The sequence below is a fragment of the Amphiura filiformis genome, chromosome 2, assembly GCF_039555335.1.
Source record: "Amphiura filiformis chromosome 2, Afil_fr2py, whole genome shotgun sequence".
Taxonomy (NCBI): domain Eukaryota; kingdom Metazoa; phylum Echinodermata; class Ophiuroidea; order Amphilepidida; family Amphiuridae; genus Amphiura; species Amphiura filiformis.
This window is the reverse complement of record NC_092629.1, coordinates 539,690-561,519: the sequence shown is the minus strand read 5'-3', so window position 1 is coordinate 561,519 and position 21,830 is coordinate 539,690. Positions and strand designations below refer to the sequence as shown.

Here is a 21,830-nt window from a genome sequence, read left to right as displayed (position 1 = left end):
AAAGTTTGATAGATGGTCATTTGATTTTAAACAAGGTAGGCCTATTTGGATGGGGTATGAGCCTTTACAGAATAGCCTCATTATCATTGAAGTTGCATTTTGGATTGACATCAAAAAGGCCTATAATATTAAGTGGGAACGTCGGGTGACTGGGGTCCGACTATGCAACGTAAAATTCCTTCGACCGGTGTAAAAAAAAAAAAAAAAGGGTCGCTAGACATAATAGACGTTATTCCGAAAGTGGAAACAGTAGGCCTATAGCAGTCTGACATTTGAATGTGAGACACACTTCAATATAGTTCGAATATGAAAAACACTCAAGTCCGAATCTGAAACATGGATCTACTTTCCTTCTAACTTACTTTACGTGTGTTCATAATCGGACTTACGCTGCGTCGGATTAAGCAGCGTTTTTGCTAAACCATTAATGCTCTCAGCCTATATTATTTGTCTTTCTCAGTTCCTTACATACTCAGCAACATTTTAGTCTTAAATGGGCATCCAGTTGGGTTCATTAGTGTCCACTGAAAACCCACCCAATGATACACCAAAATCACTGAAATGTACCCCAAAACTGTGGCAAAATAGAGGGGTATATCAAATTGTTTGATTCCATGCTATGTAAACTGTGCACGCCGAGGCCCGTGCGTTGATACTCAAACAATAAAACAAGTAGGCCTAGACCTATACATATAGGAAGGAAAGAAAAGAATTACGCTGCTCTGCGCTAGTGACGAGAATCTAGGTAGCCTAAATTCGTTTATCGTTTTTTTGATGTTCCGCAACAAGGTGAGTATTTGCAATGGAACACAAATATAGGCCTATATTTGAAGCGTTTTAATCCACCCAGCATGTCCAGAGCTCCGCAGTCCATTGAAGACATAGGCTACCTGCCGAGTTTTGAGCCCGCATGACAAGATTGTCGCGATAATAAAACCATGTTAAGATCCAGACCTATATCCGATGCTCAGGGCCGGGAACTTGGGCGAGGAATACCCGGGTTCGTGATCGGTTTGCATCGGATTTTCGCCCGGGGCGGGAGTGGCTGAGAGTTTTGTTCGGTGGGTCCGGGACTGGCCAGGTGTTTACGCGGGACTTGAACTTTTAAACCCAAAATCCACGGCCCACGACCCGGCCATCCCCGGGTCCCCAGGGGCCGGGGTTGCATTTGATATACATTAGTGGTAAGAGTATGCAACACTTGTCCTGTGTTGTCTACTATCTGTACTGCATTACCAAAATCACTGATGACAATTGTGTCATGTGTTGTAGCAGCCAAGTACCAGGGGGAAATGTTTACCTCGATACTGGCAATGTGAGATCCATCTTGTCTATGTTTGCTGATATACATAGGGCTAGTATTCATTTGACCTACCAGCAGGTGACCATTGCTATCTATTGTCAGACCATGCAGCTCTGTGTTCCAAAAGTCACAGGGTTTGTTATCAGGAGACATGGTTAACCATCTACCTTTGTACACACATTGTGCATTATACATCAACACATATTTATTACAAGTCACAAAGATAATACCATCAGCATTGACAACGACATTATAAGAATAGGGTTTACTTCAGGATTCATCCCTTGCTTGAGTTCCAGATGGGATTTGTATAACCCTTCATTACTATAGATACATACATTGAGGGAGGACATTACTGCAATGTCCGCATTGGGACACACTGCAATATCTTTTGCTACCTTCAGCTTCCCAGGACCATCTTGATGACCAAACTCATTCTCAAGCTCCCAGGGTCCAGCAATGAATTGAGAGTGTTCAGCAGATGCCAGCTAAGAGAGAAGGGAGAAAGGAGTAAATAAAGGAATGAATAAAAAAAAAAAAAAAAAAAAAAAAAATTATAAAAAATAAATAAATAAGTAAATAAATAAAACCAATTCACTATCATAGTTTTCTGTTTGTGAACAATCAATACATTTATTTTGTATTGTGTGAACTATGTTCGGTGGGAGACATGTATACTCCAGAATCAGATTCCAGTCAAATACGGTGCTAATGTTTTGGGATTAAAAGAATATTATCCTGTTTTGTCAAATAAAACATAGCTCAATCATAATCCTTTATTTATATAAACTGGTAATTAAAGTGAAATTTTAGCATGTGGTCATTTTTTGGAAATAAAGGCCAAAAACATGCATTCTATGGTGTCTTTTGTATGCTGTAACAATGTCTAATATCAGTCTATGCATTCTCATTTTTAACAAACATATTTTATTTTCTATTTTATAACCAATTATCAAAAATTAACATAAAATAGTATTGTAACAGATTTTAATCTTGAGTATTTGCCATTACTCTTATGTTGGTTTCATACTCTTGCCGTTTGCTGCTGGGGGCATAATAGACTCTTTATCATGCCACTTTCACTTTCCTACAAGCAGAGCAGCATGCCGCTGAGCGACAACAGCATGACTCTGAAAGCCAATGTTGCCACTCAGCTCCTCCTCTGTGCTCCATCCACCAGCTGAGTACACATGCCGTTTAGTTCCAGGCTGAGGGCTAGAAAACTACTCCCAGGGAGGAGGTTCGGTCAACCAAACAACTCAAGCAATGATCATGCAAGGACAATTTTAAAATAAATATTGGGGCGACTATCATATTAGCATTTTATAACTGACTGATTTACTGATAAGAGGACAAACCTGAAGAAAGATGGAGCCAAACATATAATCACATTTTACCTTCATGTGATCCTGTCTTGTCATCATTCCTTGTCCTTTAAATTTCTTCTCAACTTTTTTCTCTTTCCGTCGTTTATTTCCCGTTGTTGGTTTCCCTTTTGTACCCTGTTTCTTCTCTTTCTTCCATTTCTTTCCAGTCGTTGGTTTCCCTTTTGTTCCCTGTCTGTTCCCCTTCTTCTTTCCATCTGATTTCATTCCTAAAAATTGAGAGAATAAAAAATAGTAAACACAGGTCTACATGCATGTACGTAGTATTGGTTTGAAAGAACAGCAGCAGCTGGTAACGTTATATCTTCTGGACTTTCTCAAAATTTGGTGAGGGAGGCCCGTAGTATTTGATCATTTATTTATTACGTATTTACTATTCATTTCTGTGTAAATGGCTTTGTCAACACATCAAAATGGGGAGGCCCCTAACATTTTTGTTATTTCTCCAAAGCGCTACCCCTAGCTTGAAGAAAGTTTTGGCAATGTGTTTATATAAATGATAACCGGGAACTTCCTAACATGTCTTTTCATCACAACAATTTTAGAAACAAAGTAACAGCAAACTAGAAAAATAACAAAAGATTTGAAAATCTCCAAAAATCGGTGAGGGCGTGGATGATATGGATCATGTTATTTATTTTACTTGGCCTTAGTAGGTTCTTGTTACTGCACACATCTCGCCAACAAAGTCCCAACTTACACATGCGGAAATCCACAAAAGCACATCTGTCAAGAAATACGCTACAAGCGGTTTGCATAGGTGGTGTGCCTTGATTGAGAAATCTATCCTCAATCCAAGGGGGTCACTGATAACTGACAAAACGTACAAAATGTATCATTCGATCAGAACTATTGAAGCATGACACCATGTAAAGCAATGGAGATTCGAAAGTAAACAATGCCCATCACGACTGCTATAGCGCCCGAAAAAGTTGCTCAAATAACATATTGGCGAATTGTTAGCTTGGTTAATCTCTTAAAAAATAGCAAACTTTGCTCTGAAGATACAAAATAAGTCATGAAAATAAATTTCAATAACATTATACTTCACAAAGAATTGTTTTATTGCGTTTGCAAATTGGCGACGATAATTTCCCCCCCTTTATTACGAGACAAAACTCAAAGTCTATGCTTCAAATTTAAAAACTGAAATAACTGAAACAAACCCAGGTTAATTCTGCAAATACCTCATTTGTCTGGATAGCTAAAACTTTGTAGCCATGGTGACTCCTTGAATGAAAATGATGTAATTTTGCACTCTAGCACCAAAAGCAACATTTTCAATGGGTTTAGGTGCAACTTTTGAATAGGCATCTTTTTTCATTCAAAGGGTCACCATGGCAAGTTGGCAACAAATTGGGCTATTAAGACAAATGAGGCATCAAAATTTGCAAAACAAAACTGGGTTTCCTGTTGCTATTTCAGTTTTAAAATTTGATGCATATATTTTGAGTTATTATCTCAGGGGAGTAATTACTTTTTGGTAGATGTTTAGTTCCATGCTGTATCTTTATCCACACAGTAGATAAAGAGCTGTTTGTATGCTATATCAATCCTTGATGTTATGAATCCCATCTATTATTACGAGCTGAGGACTGTTACATACTAGTAAGATATAACAAAAAGCAAATGAGACAAGATATTTTAGTCTTAATAGAAAGAGCGAATCATTCCCTATTATAAACAAAATCTTACTTATTCTCTTTAACGCTGATATGCCAGTAGAAGTACTTGGTATTTCACGGATGTCAGTTGTCACACTAGCACTGGAGCTGCTGGCGTCAGTGGATGTAATTGCCGGCGTAGCCTTATTGGCTCTTGGTTTGGTTGTTGATGTGATCATCTCCTCACTAGTGAACCATGATGGTTGTTTGGATTCCCTTTTGGGTCTATCCATTATAATTTATTCCACTAGAACTAGGAGATTCTGCTAACGATGACAGCGGACAGATACAGAACAAAGAAATCATAAGTCAACGGATTGTGGACAACTAATGAAAAAAGTAACTGATTGATTCAACCAAAAATCATATGACTCAGTCAAATATTGATCAACAATATAAAGTCTGTGATACAGGTCATAAATTGTTGACTCATATTGATATGAATTTACCATTATGTATTGTACAATATTGTGTACTTTGTACTCTATACTGGTGTTGTAAGATTGCCAGGCATTTTTGTGTTACCTTTATTTTTGCACTTTACTCTAATTAGCTACTACCAAAATAACAACCCAGGAATATCCCCAGGGAGGAACATATTCTTTTGTGTGTAGGTTCATTTTATAAAGCTTATAATGTAAGCGTAATTAAAAAAAAAAAAAAGGATTTATAGGCGCTACCGCCCCAAAAGCAACACATTTTGATGTATAGTCCAATTTTTTCACATTTTCCGCCCTTTTATCTTTACTAATTCGTTTTGCCGCCCCTTCTTCTTCCGCCGCCCCTCTTTTTCCCGCCCCTTCTTCTTCCCATCGCCCCTTCGATTTTGCCGCCCCCTGCTTTGACCCCGGGGGGCTGGTGCCCCCAAAGCCCCCCAAAATACGCGCATGTGAGTGATAAGTCAATCAATTTATTATCTGATGGGGGCACTGGGACTGATTGATAGGGCACCGTCGGTCATTTTGGTATCTGATCTGGGGCATGTGAGTGAGTGATAAGTCAATCAATTGATTATCTGATGGGGGCACTGGGACTGATTGATAGGGCACCGTTGGTCATTTTGGTATCTGATCTGGGGCATGTGAGTGAGTGATAAGTCAAACAATTGATTATCTGATGGGGGCACTGGGACTACTAGTAATTGATATTGAGAGGGCACTGGTCATAAACACAGCCAAAAAAGAAAGTCTCCAGTAGTTCCATCCCCCTGTCTCATTACTTATTTTGAAGTCTGCGCAAACTGTTTAGAACTTGAACTCAATAAATCTCCCGGTAAAGAACTTTACAACAACGCCGAAATGTGTGTAGGCCTAACAGCTACACATACAACCCGACATGTTATACCCCATTTGAAATTCCCGCAGTCACAAACAGTCACGCTTTATCGATTAACCTGCCGGCCTATTCAGGCGACGTAATTCTTGGCACACACGCTAGCTCCGCCGCGTGATACAACTCCCTATGTCATTTTAAAAATTGCACAAATTTCCAAAGAACGGTTCCCCCCAGCGGTTCCCATGCTCACGATGATTAAACTTTTGATATCAAATTTGGTATCAATCTTCGAAGGAGAGTGTATAGAAAATTATTATAAATTATTTTGCCATAAACGCATCAGAATCTGATTAAATGGGGATGGAACTACTGGAGACCTATGGCGTTACTTTTCGTCGTTCAGTATTCCATAGTGGCGTATAGGTCCGATCGCGTGACGCCACTATGACATACGATGTTTTTCATTTTGCCGATATTTCATAATTATAAATGTGTATAAAAAGTGGCGTATGGTCAATAGAGGCCGTCAGCCTTTCGCCATCTTGTGGGTACAAATGATACGCGTGATTCTGCGTCGGACACTACGTGCAGGGCGCAGCTTGCCACGCAGCTGTTATCACGCATCACCACGGTGATTTTGCTGTTCACGCATGGAGATCGAGCGACCATCATGGCGTGTACCCACAAGATGGCGGCATATGACGCCACGCTGACGGCCTCTATCGCCACTATGGAATACAAAAATGTCACTTTGTAACTATCGCCACATTTAATTAATTAATTAATTACTAATTAATTAGCTAATTATGACTGATGAGACTTGGAAAAAATGAAAGAGAACATCATTAAAAACATATGTGCCAATTTTCAAAAAAATGACCAAAAATCACTATACGCCACTTGGCACTATGGAATACAGCCGACGAATTGTAGAAAGATGTAAGATTTGCAAATGAAAATGATTTGACAATTTGAAATGCTTTCTCTTTTCTATGATTTCAGATGCACGGCCAGTCAGGATAATTATATATTGCTTGATTGTACACAGACTGGATTAATGCACCAAGTTTGATCAATTACCACGGATCTCTGGAAGATTTTTATTGTATTCTGTGAACTTCACATATTAAGTAGCATTTTACAGCCAAAGGTGGCACTCTAGACAGGTGGTATCAAGATACGTAGAGAGTTTCATTAAGAATGACTTAATGCAGAGGATATGGCTGACTTTCATAAACTTGGGTACAGAATTTCTGCACAGCTGATATATCGATGTTACATATTTTTGTTTCTTGAACACTGATAGAAAAAGGAATCCATGCTAGTTCAGTCACTATACTATTCAGCAAATTCCTTCAGCGGTGTCCGACTGCTCTGATTATTGCGTAAATCGGATTAGGTCATGCAATGCTACGCAGCTTGACCAGTGAATGAGGTGCTGATTTGATGATGAAGTGATTCAATTAGCCAATCAAAACCCCACTTCTATATATGCCATAAACTGCGCCAAATTGGCAGACCGCTGAAGAACCGTGCTGAAAACTATATAGATTTAACACAATGAATTCTACCTGCTAATTGGCTACAAGAAGGCTATGATATATTGAGCCAATAAGAGACATGGTAAGATGCAGTTGTACAGGTGAAAAGGATTGAGCTTAAATATTTTAGAAGCTGCATTTTGATTGGTCACTCACATGAATTAATCATATAATTAACCAATTAAAAATGTTGTAAGAAAAGGTATATCACATTATTAACCAATGAACAATACTGTTAGAAAGATATATTACATATTTAACCAATAAGGAATGCTGTTAGAAAGCCTACAGGGTAAAAAGTTCATGTCAAGATGCCCACTCAGGAAAAAAGTACTACGCTACTACAATGCCAGTATTGTCCAAAAGCGTTCTCACAAAAGAGCTTTCTACAAATGCATGAATGGGGTCATGAATTAAACCAATCTTATCAGTGTAAAAGTTGTGAGAAAATTTTTGCAAGAAAAAACACCTTAATCGCCCATGTCAGAAGTTGTCAACAGAAGTATGCAGATTGTGCAGAAGAAATTTTAGAAAGCGATGAAGAGAAGCCCGGAGATTGTGCAGAAGAAACTTTAGAAAGCGCTGAAGAGGAGCCGGGAGATCTTGCAGAAGAAACTGTAGAAAGCGATGAAGAAAAGCCAGCAGATAGTGCAGAAGAAACTTTCGAAAGCGACATTGTTACAGATGACAAAGGCTTTAAATCAGCAATACATGTGGGAAAGAGTGTGAAAGCAAACAATGTCAAGAATAAAAGACATGTCAAAGAAAATCTGTACAAGAGAGTGACAACCAAAGATGTCAAGAGGAAGAGATTTCTCAAAACCAATGTCAAAGAAAGACCATTTCAATGTGATGTTTGTCATAAGCGGTTTCTAAACAGGCATCATCTACAAGATCATGTTGCTATTCATGCAGAAGTTAAGGCTTTCCACTGTGAGACATGTCAGAGGGAGTTTGCCTGCGAGGCATATCTTAATAAACATGTTCAAAATTTGCATTCCAAAAAGAAGCAAAACAAGAAACCAGAGCGCACCAAAGATACTTTGAAAATTCCAATCAAGACAGAAAAGAAAGAAGAAACTTCCAAAGCTAAAGTTTGCAGATTGAATCACCCAAAGAATGATAGTGTCAGGTGTCCTACTTGCAAGGATGAATTTTCATCACAGCATCTGTTGGAAAGACATCTCAAATCTCATGCCAAAGAAAGACCATTTCAGTGTGATATATGTCAAAAACAGTTTAAACAAAAGCATCACCTGGAAGACCATGTTGCTATACATTCAGAGGAAAAGGCTTTCCATTGTGAGACATGTCAGAGGGAGTTTGCCTGCGAGGCATATCTTAATAAGCATATTAAAAATTTGCATTCTAAGAAGCAAGTGAAGAAACAGAATCACACAGAAGATACTTCAAAAGACCAGATGAAAACTTACAATCAAGGAGTTACTTCCCAACACAAGCAGAAGAAATCGAATGACGCTGATAATACATCAGAAATTCAGATCAAAACTTATGATCAAGGAGACATTTCCAACAGTGAAGTCTGTGAAGACGTATTTGAATCAGAGAGCAGTTGGGAAATTTTCCATTCGCAGCAGGTATTGGAAAAACACCTTCAAACTCACATCAAGGAAAGGTTACATGAATGCGATGTTTGTCACAAATGGTTTATGCAAAAGCATCATCTGCAAGGTCATCTTGCTGTCCACGCTGAGAAAAAAGCATTCCAATGTGAGCACTGTGAAAGAGACTTCTCATGCAAGGCTTATCTTAATAAACATATGAAAGCAATGCATGCTCAAGGAATACAAACAAATGATGAACATATGAAAGCGATGAATGCCAAAGAAAAACAAACAAATGTGGATCACCCTGAAGAAACTTTAGGAGATCAAGTTGAAAGTCTCCCCAAAGATAGACCATTTCAGTGTCATATTTGTCTGAAACGATTTATCCGAAAGGACCATCTGAAAGAGCACCAAGTTGTTCATCCAAAGCAAAATGTGTTCCGTTTCAAATGCAACGTTTGTCAGCTAGGTTTTGTACGAGAATATCGTCTCAGAATACACCGATTACGTCACACGGGACAAAAACCGTACCAGTGCAAGTTTTGTAATAAATGTTTTTTGATGAAGAGTTATGTTACAAAGCATATATTAAAGAATCACTCCACCAACAAGATGTTTCAATGTGACATTTGCCAGAAAACTTTTGCCAGATTGGGTTTCTTGAATTATCACATTAAAACCATCCACAGGAGAGATTATCAATGTGAATTATGCGGCAAATGTTACGCAACAAATCGCAGGCTGAAGTATCATGTATCAAGAACGCATGCAAACTTGAAGCCTTTTAAGTGTAAGATTTGTAACATAAGTTACGCCACCAAATATTCACTTATAAAACACAATGTCTTAATACACAATAAAGACTCTTCATATCAGTGCTGTGGAAAAGTATATTCATCCAAGCAGTTTCTGAAAGCTCACTTGGTAACTCATAGCAAAGGAAAAGCATTCCAGTGTAGGCTTTGTCTTCGAAATTTTCTCTCCACGTATACACTCAAAGCTCATGTTAGGACGCACACACAAGAAAAGTCATTCCAGTGCAAATATTGTCAGCGTTACTTTGCACGGAAAAGTCAGCTTCGCCATCACATGTTTCTACACACGAGAAAGGGATTATTTGGTTGTGGACTTTGTCAAAGAAAGTTTGCGACCAGTTTCCGTCTTCTAAACCATGTGTCATGGACTCATGTCAAAGGTCAACTTTACGAGTGTGGGTATTGCAAGGAAAGTTTTGCATTGCGGAACTTACTGAACGCCCACATCCAATCAGTTCATAGAAAGGAGTGCTTCTTACACAGTATAAACTACAGAAGACAAACAACTATTAGATACAAGCTTAGACTTTTACATCAAGTATACGGTATTCATGTTAATTATACCGTATCGTTGCCGTACACCTGCCAGTACTGTAACAAAAGATTCCGCTTTGCCAGCGTTTTATCAAACCACGTAAGAACTCATCATACGCATGAGAAGCCATTCGCTTGCAAGATTTGCAACGGGCGTTTCACGCGTAAACAACACCTGCAGTTTCATGTGATAAGGGCTCATACCGAATCCACGCCAGTGGATTGTACGCAGTGCAGCAAACGTTTTCGCAACAGTCTGGATCTAAAGCGGCACACGAGATTGCACCATTCGGGGAAAACTTTTGTGCAATGTGAGCAATGCCAACAGAGTTTTCCAAACAATTTTAATCTCCAACAGCACGTAAAATCAGGCCACAATCCAAGTGAATTATTTCAATGTGAATTCTGCGGGAAGTGTCTTAAGTCTATGAGTTCTGTACGGGATCACCAAATTGCGCATAAGAATAAATATAGGTGCAACGTGTGCAAGGAAAAATTTGAATTACAGCATGAGCTCAAAGAGCATACAGCAATTCACATAATGGCTGTCCACCCGTTCCAGTGTAAGTTTTGTTTCTATTGTTATACCACACACACATCTCTTCAACAACACTTGTGTAGGAACCACAAAAATAGATTGCTTGTTCAGTGATTAATTCAGTTTTCACACTTACGGCATGTTGGATCATAGTCATTCAATTCCAAAAAGATCAATTTTCTTGTCTAGATTAGGGGATTGATGAAAAGTTCCACCTTGTAGATTTGAATGGGTGCCAAATGCAAAACATGCACTTAATGTATTGTGGTTCATGAGAGATGTGTCATTGTATGAAGATGTTTTGTTTCCACACTCTGCACTACACATGCACGTATTTGGGGGGGCTTTGGGGGCACCAGCCCCCCGGGGTAAAAGCAGGGGGTGGCCAAAATGAAGGGGCATCGGAAGAAGGGGCGGCAAAAACATGGGCAGCAAAAATGAAGGGGGCGGCAAAAAGAATTAGTAAATAAAAAAGGGCGGAAAAATTTGAAAAAAATTTGAAGCATAAAAATTTTGAAAAAATGGCACTCTTTCAAACAACGTAGAAAAAAATTGGGTCAACCTTTTCGGGGTTGGGGCGGCACGGTACGCCACTGCTACATCATAACACAAGAAACACAAGTAACCACAACAATTGTCACCAAAGGTCATTACTATTCACAGCATACCACAATTTGACCATTCACAACAGTCAGTAACTACAGCTGGTATAAGGGGTCAAAAATTGCTCAGATTTTTGTAAAAGATGTAGCAAATTGTTTGTTTACCAAAAGGAATTTAGAAACATAATTGTTTGCAATATCTACAATGTAAAGTTACTAAGACAGAAGATAACAAAGGTCAAACACCATAATTGCCATTTGATCCTGTTCAGGTTATTGACATATATTTGTCTCCGTAACTCATCAACAAGACATCAGAGCTAATGTTAACTATTATGTTTCTGAATTCCTTTGGTAGACGAACAATTTACTTAAGATTTAATTCACACATATTGGTGCAACTTAATTTTTGACCCCCCATACAAACTGGAAATTGACCCCTGATCAATTGCGACACAAACTTCTGAGCTATAGTAGTCCAGTCAATCAAACAAATTTGTGGTGTCACCCACCACTAATTGCAACAGAATATTTTTCACTTTTATACATTTTAGAGATGTCCCCTGAACATCATACCAAAAATATACCAAAATATACTTGGTGGAAAGGTAGTTTTTGGCGGGAAAAGGCCATACAGGGGTCAATTTTCAAAATTCCTTCAATCTTTTTAAAAACTATACCAAAGCATTCATCTAGCCTTAAGGATTCAGAAAAAGTATAGTTTGTCGTATCTGTGATGTACCATTCTCAAGTTATAAGCAAAAGGTCAAAGGTCAAATTTTGGGCTACACGTGGGTCAACTTTGAAAAAATGCTCCGATCTCCTTAAAATGGCCTCAATGTGTTAGTCCTTTAAAAACACTCCAAAATAAGAATAGTTTGCAATATCTGGGATGTTTCGTTACCTAGGTAGCAGGGTAAAAGAGGTTATTTAGAGAATAAATGATAGGATTTTGTCTTTTGCCTATCCAATATCGTGTCATAATGGATGGGCTGGCCAATATTTTTATCGTAGTGGATAACGGCTGCGCCGGCATCCACTACTAATCTTTTATTCTCATTATTCAGTTTTAATGTAATTTTTGCGAGAAAAACTGCCTTTTTCATACAAAAATAAAGTTACTTTTGTGAGGACATCCCGTTGTTTTAAATGAAGCGAAACCATCACGAACATCTAAGCCGCCAAATCGCGTTTTAGTTCTCGCACGTGTATTACGCGAACGCATTATCGCGCGATCATTGAGGAGCAACACGCGTGCCGCAGTTGCGTGGCGGCGCGCGCCCTGACTAATATCACTATCAACTATTGTGAGATATTATACACCAGAAAACCAATCAAATTACGTGAATTCTTTACAAGACGCACCCATTGAATAAGAATGACCATTGAACTCTATTGACCCCGACCTAGTTTTTGATGTTACGCATGTTAAAACAACCTGAACAGTGCAAATATTCTTTAAATGAATTATGTTTGCAAAACGATCAATTTGAGACGATTTTGGTTAAAATCAGACAATTTTTAGTTTTTTGACCTCTGTTGAACCCAACATTTGACCTTTGACCTTTTCGGTTATAACTCCAGAACCGTACATCACAGATATGGCAAACTATATTTTTTCTGAATCCTTATGACTAGAGGAATAGTTTGGTATAGTTTTTAAAATGATTGGAGCGATTTTGAAATTTGACCCCTGTATGACCTTTTCCCGCCAAAAACTACCTTTCCACCAAGTATATTTTAGTATACTTTTTGTATGCTGTTCAGGGGATATCTCTGACATTCATAGCAGTGAAAAAAATTCTGTTGCAATTAGTGGTGCATGGTGAGTCAAAACCCACTTTGACTGGACTATAGGTCGTATTGAGACAAAGAAAAACAAACATTTGTGATTCTAACATTCTCTGTTTATGGTACGGTTCAATGGATACAGTGTATCAAAATGATTGGTACCCCTCACTTTCCAGTGATTATGGACAAGACCCCAGGGACAAGACTACCATAAAAGGTCATAAAACTATTATTCTTAGTCAGTGGGAGTGGTCTATTATTAGACACATAATCTGATTGGACAATCGCATGATTTTTGGTGTCGTCTATCAGGCTGTAGACAACCCCACGTCATCATGCGTCTTGATAATGCGTAACTCACGTGTAGAGGTGCGCGTATGTATTGCGTTGTATGCGTAGACGCAGTGCGGAATAATCGCACTCGCTAGCAGTACCCGCTACAAAAGATGTGAAGTTGTAAACAAGTTTCGTTCATTTTAGAAAAGGGGGAGTTTTTATGACGGTAACAATAATTTTTGCTTTAAAAAATAGTTTACAGTTATTAAAATAATAATTAACTGACTAAGAATGAGAATAAACGATAAGAATGTTTGTTTGTACTATTCTCTACTGTGTGATAGACGACAGGCAGGTCCAATATTTTTTATTGTAGTGCTTGGCATCCACTACTCAAAATATTGGACCTGCCTGTCGTCTATCACACGGTAGAGGATAGGCAAAATAAAAAATTCTATCGTTATTCTCTAAATAAATCATGGGCAGTAGCGTAGCCAGCGGGGGGTGGGGGGGCAGAGGGCCCCTGACAAAAATGAAAGAAAAAAGTGCCCCTCTGGCAAAAAATAAAAGGGAAAATCAGGAGGGCAAAGGAAAAGAAAAGGGCAAGAGCCCTTTTCTGCGAAATTCAGCCGAAAATGCACAATTTTTCCACGCTACGCGCGCATATTGCAAAGATTAAGCACTTTCCATGCGGATAATGGGCGAAAATAGTGTAAAATACCAATTTTTGGCGCGCTACACGCGCACATCGTCCCAATAAAGCCTTTTGTCTCTATGTATTGTATGATGCAAATGTAATTTTTTCGTCTGTGCCCCAAAAATTTTATTTTGCCCCCCCTGACCAAAAAAGCTGGCTACGCCCCTGATCCTGGGCATTGAAGAAGATTCAATGTTGCATTTGAAGCAGCAGGCTTGTCAATAAACAACAAAACCTAGTGGGTACCAATCATTTTGATATAGCCTGTAACCATGTGAAGCAGCAGGCTTGTCAATAAACAACAAAACCTAGTGGGTACCAATCATTTTGATATAGCCTGTAACCATGTGAAGCAGCAGGCTTGTCAATAAACAACAAAACCTAGTGGGTACCAATCATTTTGATATAGCCTGTAACCATGTGAAGCAGCAGGCTTGTCAATAAACAGCAAAACCTAGTGGGTACCAATCATTTTGATATAGCCTGTAACCATGAAAAAAATTTATCTCCAAAATTTCAGATGATTCGGGCATTGAATTTCTGAGTTGCACATAATTGCATGTACTATATCCCACAGGTCATTGTGTTTTCATCATGGACTAAATAGATAAAAACTGCAAACAATCAAAGTCTCGGCATCACCCGATAATGAGGGCTGATTGTTCCATGAAATGCAACTGGCAAAATAGCTACACACACACTGTGTATGTATTTTTACGGTCTTTTGCGTAAATGCGAAGACACACAATGCTCTATCGCGAAGGCATGCAACGCTGGCTCGATTGTTAGTCACCACAATTGAACAATCAACCCTCATGATTATGCAAGAATTCACAGCATACAATGTACGGTGACTTTGACTGTTGGAATAGTCTGTATTAATTAGTCTGTGGTTGTAATTTTGGCTGTTGACAGCCCCAAAATTAGGGATTCAATCATGTTTCACCGTTGTTCATCACCGTTTAACAACGATGCGGCCGCGTCGTCAGCGTGGTTTACTTCACGAGGGCAGCTTTAGCTTCAGCTTTAGCGAAGTAAACCACGCAGACGCGCCGGACGCGAGTTGTTAAACGGTGATGAACAACGGTGAAACATGATTGATCCCTTTCAACAACGAAAAGAAGCTAAATATAAGCGTATACGCTACAGTAAAAGTGTGGGTTCATCACGGTTTAACAACGGTTGGCTCCTGTACAAAGGTTATAGGAAGAGTTGTTGAATACATATTGAATGATGTCTTTACAAACAAATGAGGCTGTGGATCACAAAGTCCCCAATAAGATAGTGAATGCATTGACTTGTGTCATGTGTAACATGTGAAGTTGTTGAATTAGTAAAGAGTTTGATCTAAATGAGAAAGAAAATGTATGGAGAAGTTGTTCAATCAGAAAATCTAAATAAGAAAGGGTGGAAGTATTCTGTATTTTAAACCATTTCACTGTAAAGAAGAATCACACATCGCACACTAGCACAATTAAACATGAAATTACAATGTAAACATAACTTGCATAGGCAGATAAACCAGTGGAAAAACTTCTGACATACCTTGAACCCCAGATCTCTCGCTTATGGTAATTTCATGTTTAATTGTGCTAGTGTGTGATGCATGATTCTTCTTTCCCCTGTATATTGATATATTAAGAATAACAATTAAGCATCATTAATTTGATCTTGTTTGCTAGTTTGTAATGTTTGAATGTTTCCATATCCCAGTGTATGATGCGTAAGCCCCTTCCCTTGTTCATTTCAGTGTAGTCAAGTTAGAGGTTTGAAACTCAATCAAACTATTTTAATAGTTTCAAAATTGCTCTTGCGTGCGTTATGACTAATGATAAGTTTGCACTATGTAATGTATGAAGATTGTTAGGTCAATAAAATTATTAATTGCAAAATGAATAAATGATAGATCATAAGTTTGCACTATGAAGATTGATGAGTTGTTCTGTGTGTAAAAATAAAAGGTTGGGCTATTCCAGTTGAAATTCATACACCCCCTATGGAAGACATGACTGTAACCCCTTCCATAGGGAGTGTAGATTTCAAATGGAGCCACTTGAGGTAACCCCATTTGAAATTCACACTCTGTGTGTAGAAGATTGAAATCATATCTTCCATAGGGCGTATATGGATTTTAACTGGAAAAGCCCATTTTGTAGCCCCGGGTTTGTAGCAGACCACTGAATGGGTGACTCCATTTGAAATTCACACTCCCTATGTAGGATATTAAGATCATATCTTCCATAGGGGGTGTATGGATTTTAATTGGAAGAGTTTAATGAAACAATGACTGTGATCATTTCAACAACACATGGCAGTTCAGGGCCGTAGCAAGCGGGGCGGCCGGGGATGCCATGGCCGCCCCACTTCTTGAGAAATTTGTTATGTTTTTCTTTGTATCTTTATTTCAATTTGGGCATATATTTGTAATTTGGCCGTCCCACATTTGTGATGGCCGCCCCACATTATTCAACCTTGCTACGGCCCTGTGGCAGTTGTCTTTAAGGGAGTACTACACCCCTAGCCAATTTTATGCCTATTTTGCATTTTCTCAAAAAATTATAGCACATTGGTGACAAGTAAGATATGTATATTATAGGGGCAAGGACTACAACTACTGCACTGAAAATTCAGCAACTCAAGTCAAGTAGTTATTGATTTATTGATCAAATATTGGTTTTCCCTCATTTTTGACTGTAACTCCACAACTGTTGTCTGGGCTGAAATAAAATTTCCAGTGCAGTAGTTGTAGTCCTTGCCCCTATAATATACATATTTTACTTGTCACCAATGTACTATAATTTTTGAGAAAAATGCAAAAAGAGACACAAAATTGGGCAGGGGTGTAGTACCCCCCTTAAAAATAAAAAAATAGATTATATAATATAATGTATCTTTTTAAATGAATTTGGTAATTTTTTTTTTTTTTCAAACCTGTTTTTGTGGCATATTTGTAATGTGTACACATGTTCAAGCTTGCACCAAATTGGAATCGGCCAAATTTGTTATGTTTTGAATTAAAGACCGCTGGTACATTACATGACAGGCCTTGGCGAGAAAAAAAAATGGGGTGAACAATAGACATTTTTGTGTACAAGCATAGTGAAGTACATATTGGTCCAATCTGCCATTTTCAATGCCACATAAATAGTGTATCAATGTGCGTTAAAAAATTGTGGAAAGAGTAAAAAAAAATTCTGAAAACATTTAACCTTCTCCCTCCTCCTTAGGAAATGAGGAAATACATTTTTGAATCAACAAATTTTCTGCAAAATTTCACCTTCTCCCTGTTCCTGAGGAAATAAATTTCACCTTCTCCTTGTTCCTGAGGAAATAAATTTCACCTTCTCCCTGTTCCTGAGGAAATAAATTTCACCTTCTCCCTGTTCCTGAGGAAATAAATTTCACCTTCTCCCTGTTCCTGAGGAAATAAATTTCACCTTCTCCCTGTTCCTGAGGAAATAAATTTCCTAACTGCATGTTGGGTTTATATGAGGTACAATCAGGTTCATGTTGACATTTTGAGGCAAGTTTGTGACTGAAAGATATGCTGGCAGGTTGGTCCAGAAACATGTGACACTTTTCAAGAAAATGCCATGACCAGCGGCATGGGGTTAGGGGTGTCTCTTGAAATACTTGAACGAAATTGACCAAAATGTTGTGATGATCCTCCCTTGGAATTCAGGATCTTGAGGTATAATTATCATCATAGTCCACATCCTGGGAGGGGGCATGCATGCAATTGGGCAATATCTTAAACAAAACTTTCATTTACAAAACATAAATCATCATCAGTAGGCTGCGGAGCTACAAGCTTTCTCCAACTGTTGCGATCTTGGGCAAACAAAACAATTTTGTTTGGCTGCAGCATCCGTTCAGTATCTCCCAGGAGGTGCTGTACATACTGCAAGTACAGTGTTCGCGGCCGTCCCGGTTTCCTCTTCCCATGTGGTGGAATATAAAGGGCATATTCTTTCACAGGCTCGTCATCTTCAAGACGCAGTATATGGCCGAGAAATTTGAGTTGATGAATCTTGACTCTGGCAACGAGTGGAGTGGTGTTGGTCAGATTGTAGATGGTTTCATTTGGGATCCGATCCACACGCTTGATGTTTAACATGATTCTGTAGCAAGATGTTGCAAAGGCATTGATCTTGTTTTCCATGTCCTTGGTGATTACCCATGACTCGCACCCATACAGAAGGATAGTGACACAAGTTGTCTCAAACAGCTTGATTTTTGTTTCGATTAGTATAGCACCCTTGAATATAGGGTATACATAACACATGTACCCACAAAATACTGCAAAAGCAATTTAAACTATAAATGTGACACAATCTTTGAAAGTTGACCATTTCAAAGCAGCATACATAGGCTACATCTAACAACACTTTTGTACTCAGAAATCAAAACACTCTGGAGTCATACTATTCAAATATCAGCAAAAGCAGTATTACCAGTACATTGGATTTATTGAATAACTTGCATAAATGCAGTGAGGTGCCAATTGCAAGAAGTAGCTTTGGGACCACAAGCCTTATGGAGTTTCTGCAAATTCAGATACATCATAACTATCCACCACAAACCCTCAAATTTTGTTTTGCATTATGTCATAAGCTTTAAGGGGGTACTACACCCCTGGGCAATTTTGTGCCTATTTTTGCATTTTTCTCAAAAATGATTGCGCATTGGTGACAAGTAAGATATGTATATTATAGGGGCAAGGACTACAACTACTGTACTGAAAATTCAGCAATTCAAGGCAAGTAGTTATTGATTAATTGATCAAATATTGGTTTTTTTTGTGCTGAAATAAAATTTCCAGTGCAGTAGTTGTAGTCCTCGCTCCTATATACAAATCTTACTTGCCACCAATGCGCTACAATTTTTGAGAAAAATGCAAAAATAGGCACAAAATTGGGCAGGGGTGTAGTATACATAATACATGTATTATTTGACTTTATATATCCAGAAGTGGAGTTATTTATTTATTTCATTCTTATTTAACCTGGGTTGACCTTTTATACACTAGCATTGTTCTCCAAGGGTGCCCAGGTGGCAAAAGGCCAACATTAAAATCAGGCCCGTCGGAACCGCTACGGCCGGTACGGCCATGGCCGTACCACTTTTCAGACAAAAAAAAAAAGAGTAAAGGAGAGAAGAGAAGAGAAAGAGGAAAAAGGAGAAAAAAAGAAGAGAAAAGGGAGAAAAGGAGAAGGGAAAAGGTTAAATTGCACGTTAGTAGGCCCATGCCTAAATCGCAGTCGGGTCAATCTATAGCCTATAGGCCTAGGTTTGTGATATTTTGCTTGAAGGCGGGTCCTCTGCCCAAAATTACCCGTCACATTGTCACCAAAGTCAGTAGGCCTATTAAGACGGACTCCGTGCTGACTTCAATTCAACATCGATCCATGCATGCTTTATTTGCGAATGAGTCTTAGGCCTATAAAGTGTCAGTGTAACATTTATAATTTTACAAATTGAGTTCAGGAGTTTTTTGTTTTAAAAAGCAATGATAGTGTAAAAATGATGCACCAAATGGCTTCAATTGGACCTTCATTTTGCAAAATTGCCAAAACTTCTCAGGGGGTACATCCCCCTCAGACACCCCCTGCCTATACAAATAACTGCCCGTTTTCGTGTCTGTATTTAACACCCACCACTTGATGTCTAAACCAATAATTCATAAAATAACAGTGAAAAAAATGGCCTTCAATTGGCTTGTCATTTCGTAAATTTGATATTTTCGGCTTTTTCAAACTAATGCACAATAATAATGCCAAAATGGTCCACCAAATGGCTTCAATTTGGTCTTCATTTTGCAAAAGTTTCTCACTTCTGAGGGGGGCACATCCCTGCGTGCGCAACTTGATGTTTACATGTAAAGCAATACCGGGTAATTTATAATAGGTCAAAACTTGTCCACGAATGGCTTCAATTGATGGGCCGTCTTTTCGCAAATTTTCGGCCCCACAATAATAGTGCAAAAATAGTCCACCAAATGACTTCAATTAGGTCTTCATTTTGCATCATTTTCTCACTTCTGACACCCGTGTACGCAACTTGTATGGGTACATAATTATAAAGCAATAATTCAGACAATAAAAGTTAAAACTTGTCCACAAATGGCTTCAATTGGATGGGCCGTCTGTTTGCAAATTTTAGGCTTTTCCAAACTAAAATTTTACACAATAATAGTGACAAAATGGTCCACCAATTGGCTTCAATTCGGTCTTCATTTTCCTAAAATTTCTAACTTCTCAGGGGGGCACATCCCCCCTCAGACACCCCCCCCACGTCGCGCAAGCATTTTTTTTTCGAAAATTGGGCTTTCAAATTTACTATCATGTGTACTGCAATCGAAGTCTTATCATGAACTGGTAACATGTTTTATGGTTGATCATTTTTATTTTGAATGTCCTAGTTTTGAAGTTTAGTCCTATTAACTTACCGTTGAAATTCTACTTTTCATTTTCCAAAGTGCTTGAGCTTCCAGGGGCTTCGCCCTTGAACCCCATGAGGGGCTCCGCCCTTCAAACCCCTGGCTGGGGTTTCACCCCCAGACCCCAAAGTGGGCGTACCACTTTTAATTTGCTTCCGACGGGCCTGATTAAAATACACAAGATACTACATACTGTAGGAACAATAATATACACAGTCAAAAACTAGCACACAGATTAAGAAAGGTAATGGTTTCCATGCACATTTTGTGTTGTAACTCAAAATTAAATTTGCTGACTTCACAAGAGGTTTGTGGTGACAGTCAGAATTATATTTTAGACGATCAACCATCCGTCAGTGCCAGTGGCGTAACTAGGGTTGGTAGCGCCCAGGGCAAGAAACTAATATGGCGCCCCTACCCCCCCAGAATATCTTATTCTTATATAAATTCTTGAAACAATTGCGCGCACAAAATGTTGGACAAATAAGGCCTTCCACTAATTAATTTTGGTTACTAAAAGTTGAATATCGGTCTTAAAAATGTTCTTTCAATTGAAGCGGCACAGAATCGATGCTGAATTGGCCAATTTGGCAACCCCTAAGGTTGGTGCCGGGGCATGTTGTCCCCCCTTGCCCCCCCCCATGTTTCGCCACTGTTCAGTGCCACCCCCAGTTTGTCAAAATAGTCTGGAGCGAGACAGGACCTCTGCATGTAGGTGCTGCATTGGGCTATTCCAGTTGAAATCTATAAACCCTGTATGGAATCATGACCTACTCAATCTTCCACAGAGGAAGCATGAATTTCAAAAGTAGACAAATGGGCTATTCCATTTAAAATCCACACTACTCCTGTCGAAGACTTCCACAGGGGGGAGTATGAATATTAAATGAAATGAACACATTAGCCAGCTCCATTTCAAACTCACCCTCCCTCTGTGGAAGATTCAGGTCGAATCTTTCTCAGAGGGTGTATGAAATGCAAATGGAATTGCCTAATGTGTTCATTTCATTTGAAATTCATACTCCCCCTGTGGAAGGTATTGCCAAAATCTTCCACAGGCGGAGTGTGGATATTATATGGAATAGCCCAATTTGTCATTTGCTCCCAACCACATGTATTACAGTATTACAGTATTACAGCCTACACATACAACCAATCTTATGGAGAGCTGAGAGGGGCAAGCAATTTTTGGCACACATTTACAGGGCACCTTTTTACATGTAATGCACTCTAAAAAGGCTACACTACAGGAAAACACTACAGAAGCAATCAAATATATTTGTTGTTGGGCAGGAAAAACCTATCATTGGGCCCTAAACATGTTTAAAGCAAAACCTCCTAAGTAACCTCTTGGCAGTTTTGTTTTAAACATGTTCAGGGACCATTTAAAGTTTGCAAATTG

The 21,830-nt window shown here is 38.8% G+C and overlaps 1 protein-coding gene across 1 annotated transcript; it reads right to left on the bottom strand.

The window, feature by feature from the left end:
- Window positions 1–1,184: 1,184 nt before the first annotated feature.
- Window positions 1,185–4,661, bottom strand: LOC140172546 (uncharacterized). The gene is made up of 3 exons (XM_072195693.1): window positions 4,384–4,661; window positions 2,701–2,897; window positions 1,185–1,791 (listed from the first exon to the last, which is right to left on the bottom strand). Exons 1-3 carry the CDS (start codon window positions 4,583–4,585, stop codon window positions 1,519–1,521), a joined length of 672 nt encoding a protein of 223 aa, XP_072051794.1. The 5' UTR covers window positions 4,586–4,661; the 3' UTR covers window positions 1,185–1,518.
- Between the last annotated feature and the right edge of the window lie 17,169 nt (window positions 4,662–21,830).

Coding starts and splice junctions, on each gene's coding strand:
- LOC140172546 (XM_072195693.1), bottom strand. CDS start 4,585: ATGGATAGACCCAAAAGGGAATCCAAACAACCATCATGGTTCACTAGT. Junction 2,898..4,383: donor ATCAGCGTTAAAGAGAATAA/GTAAGATTTTGT, acceptor CTCAATTTTTAG/GAATGAAATCAGATGGAAAG. Junction 1,792..2,700: donor CAAGACAGGATCACATGAAG/GTAAAATGTGAT, acceptor CTTCTCTCTTAG/CTGGCATCTGCTGAACACTC.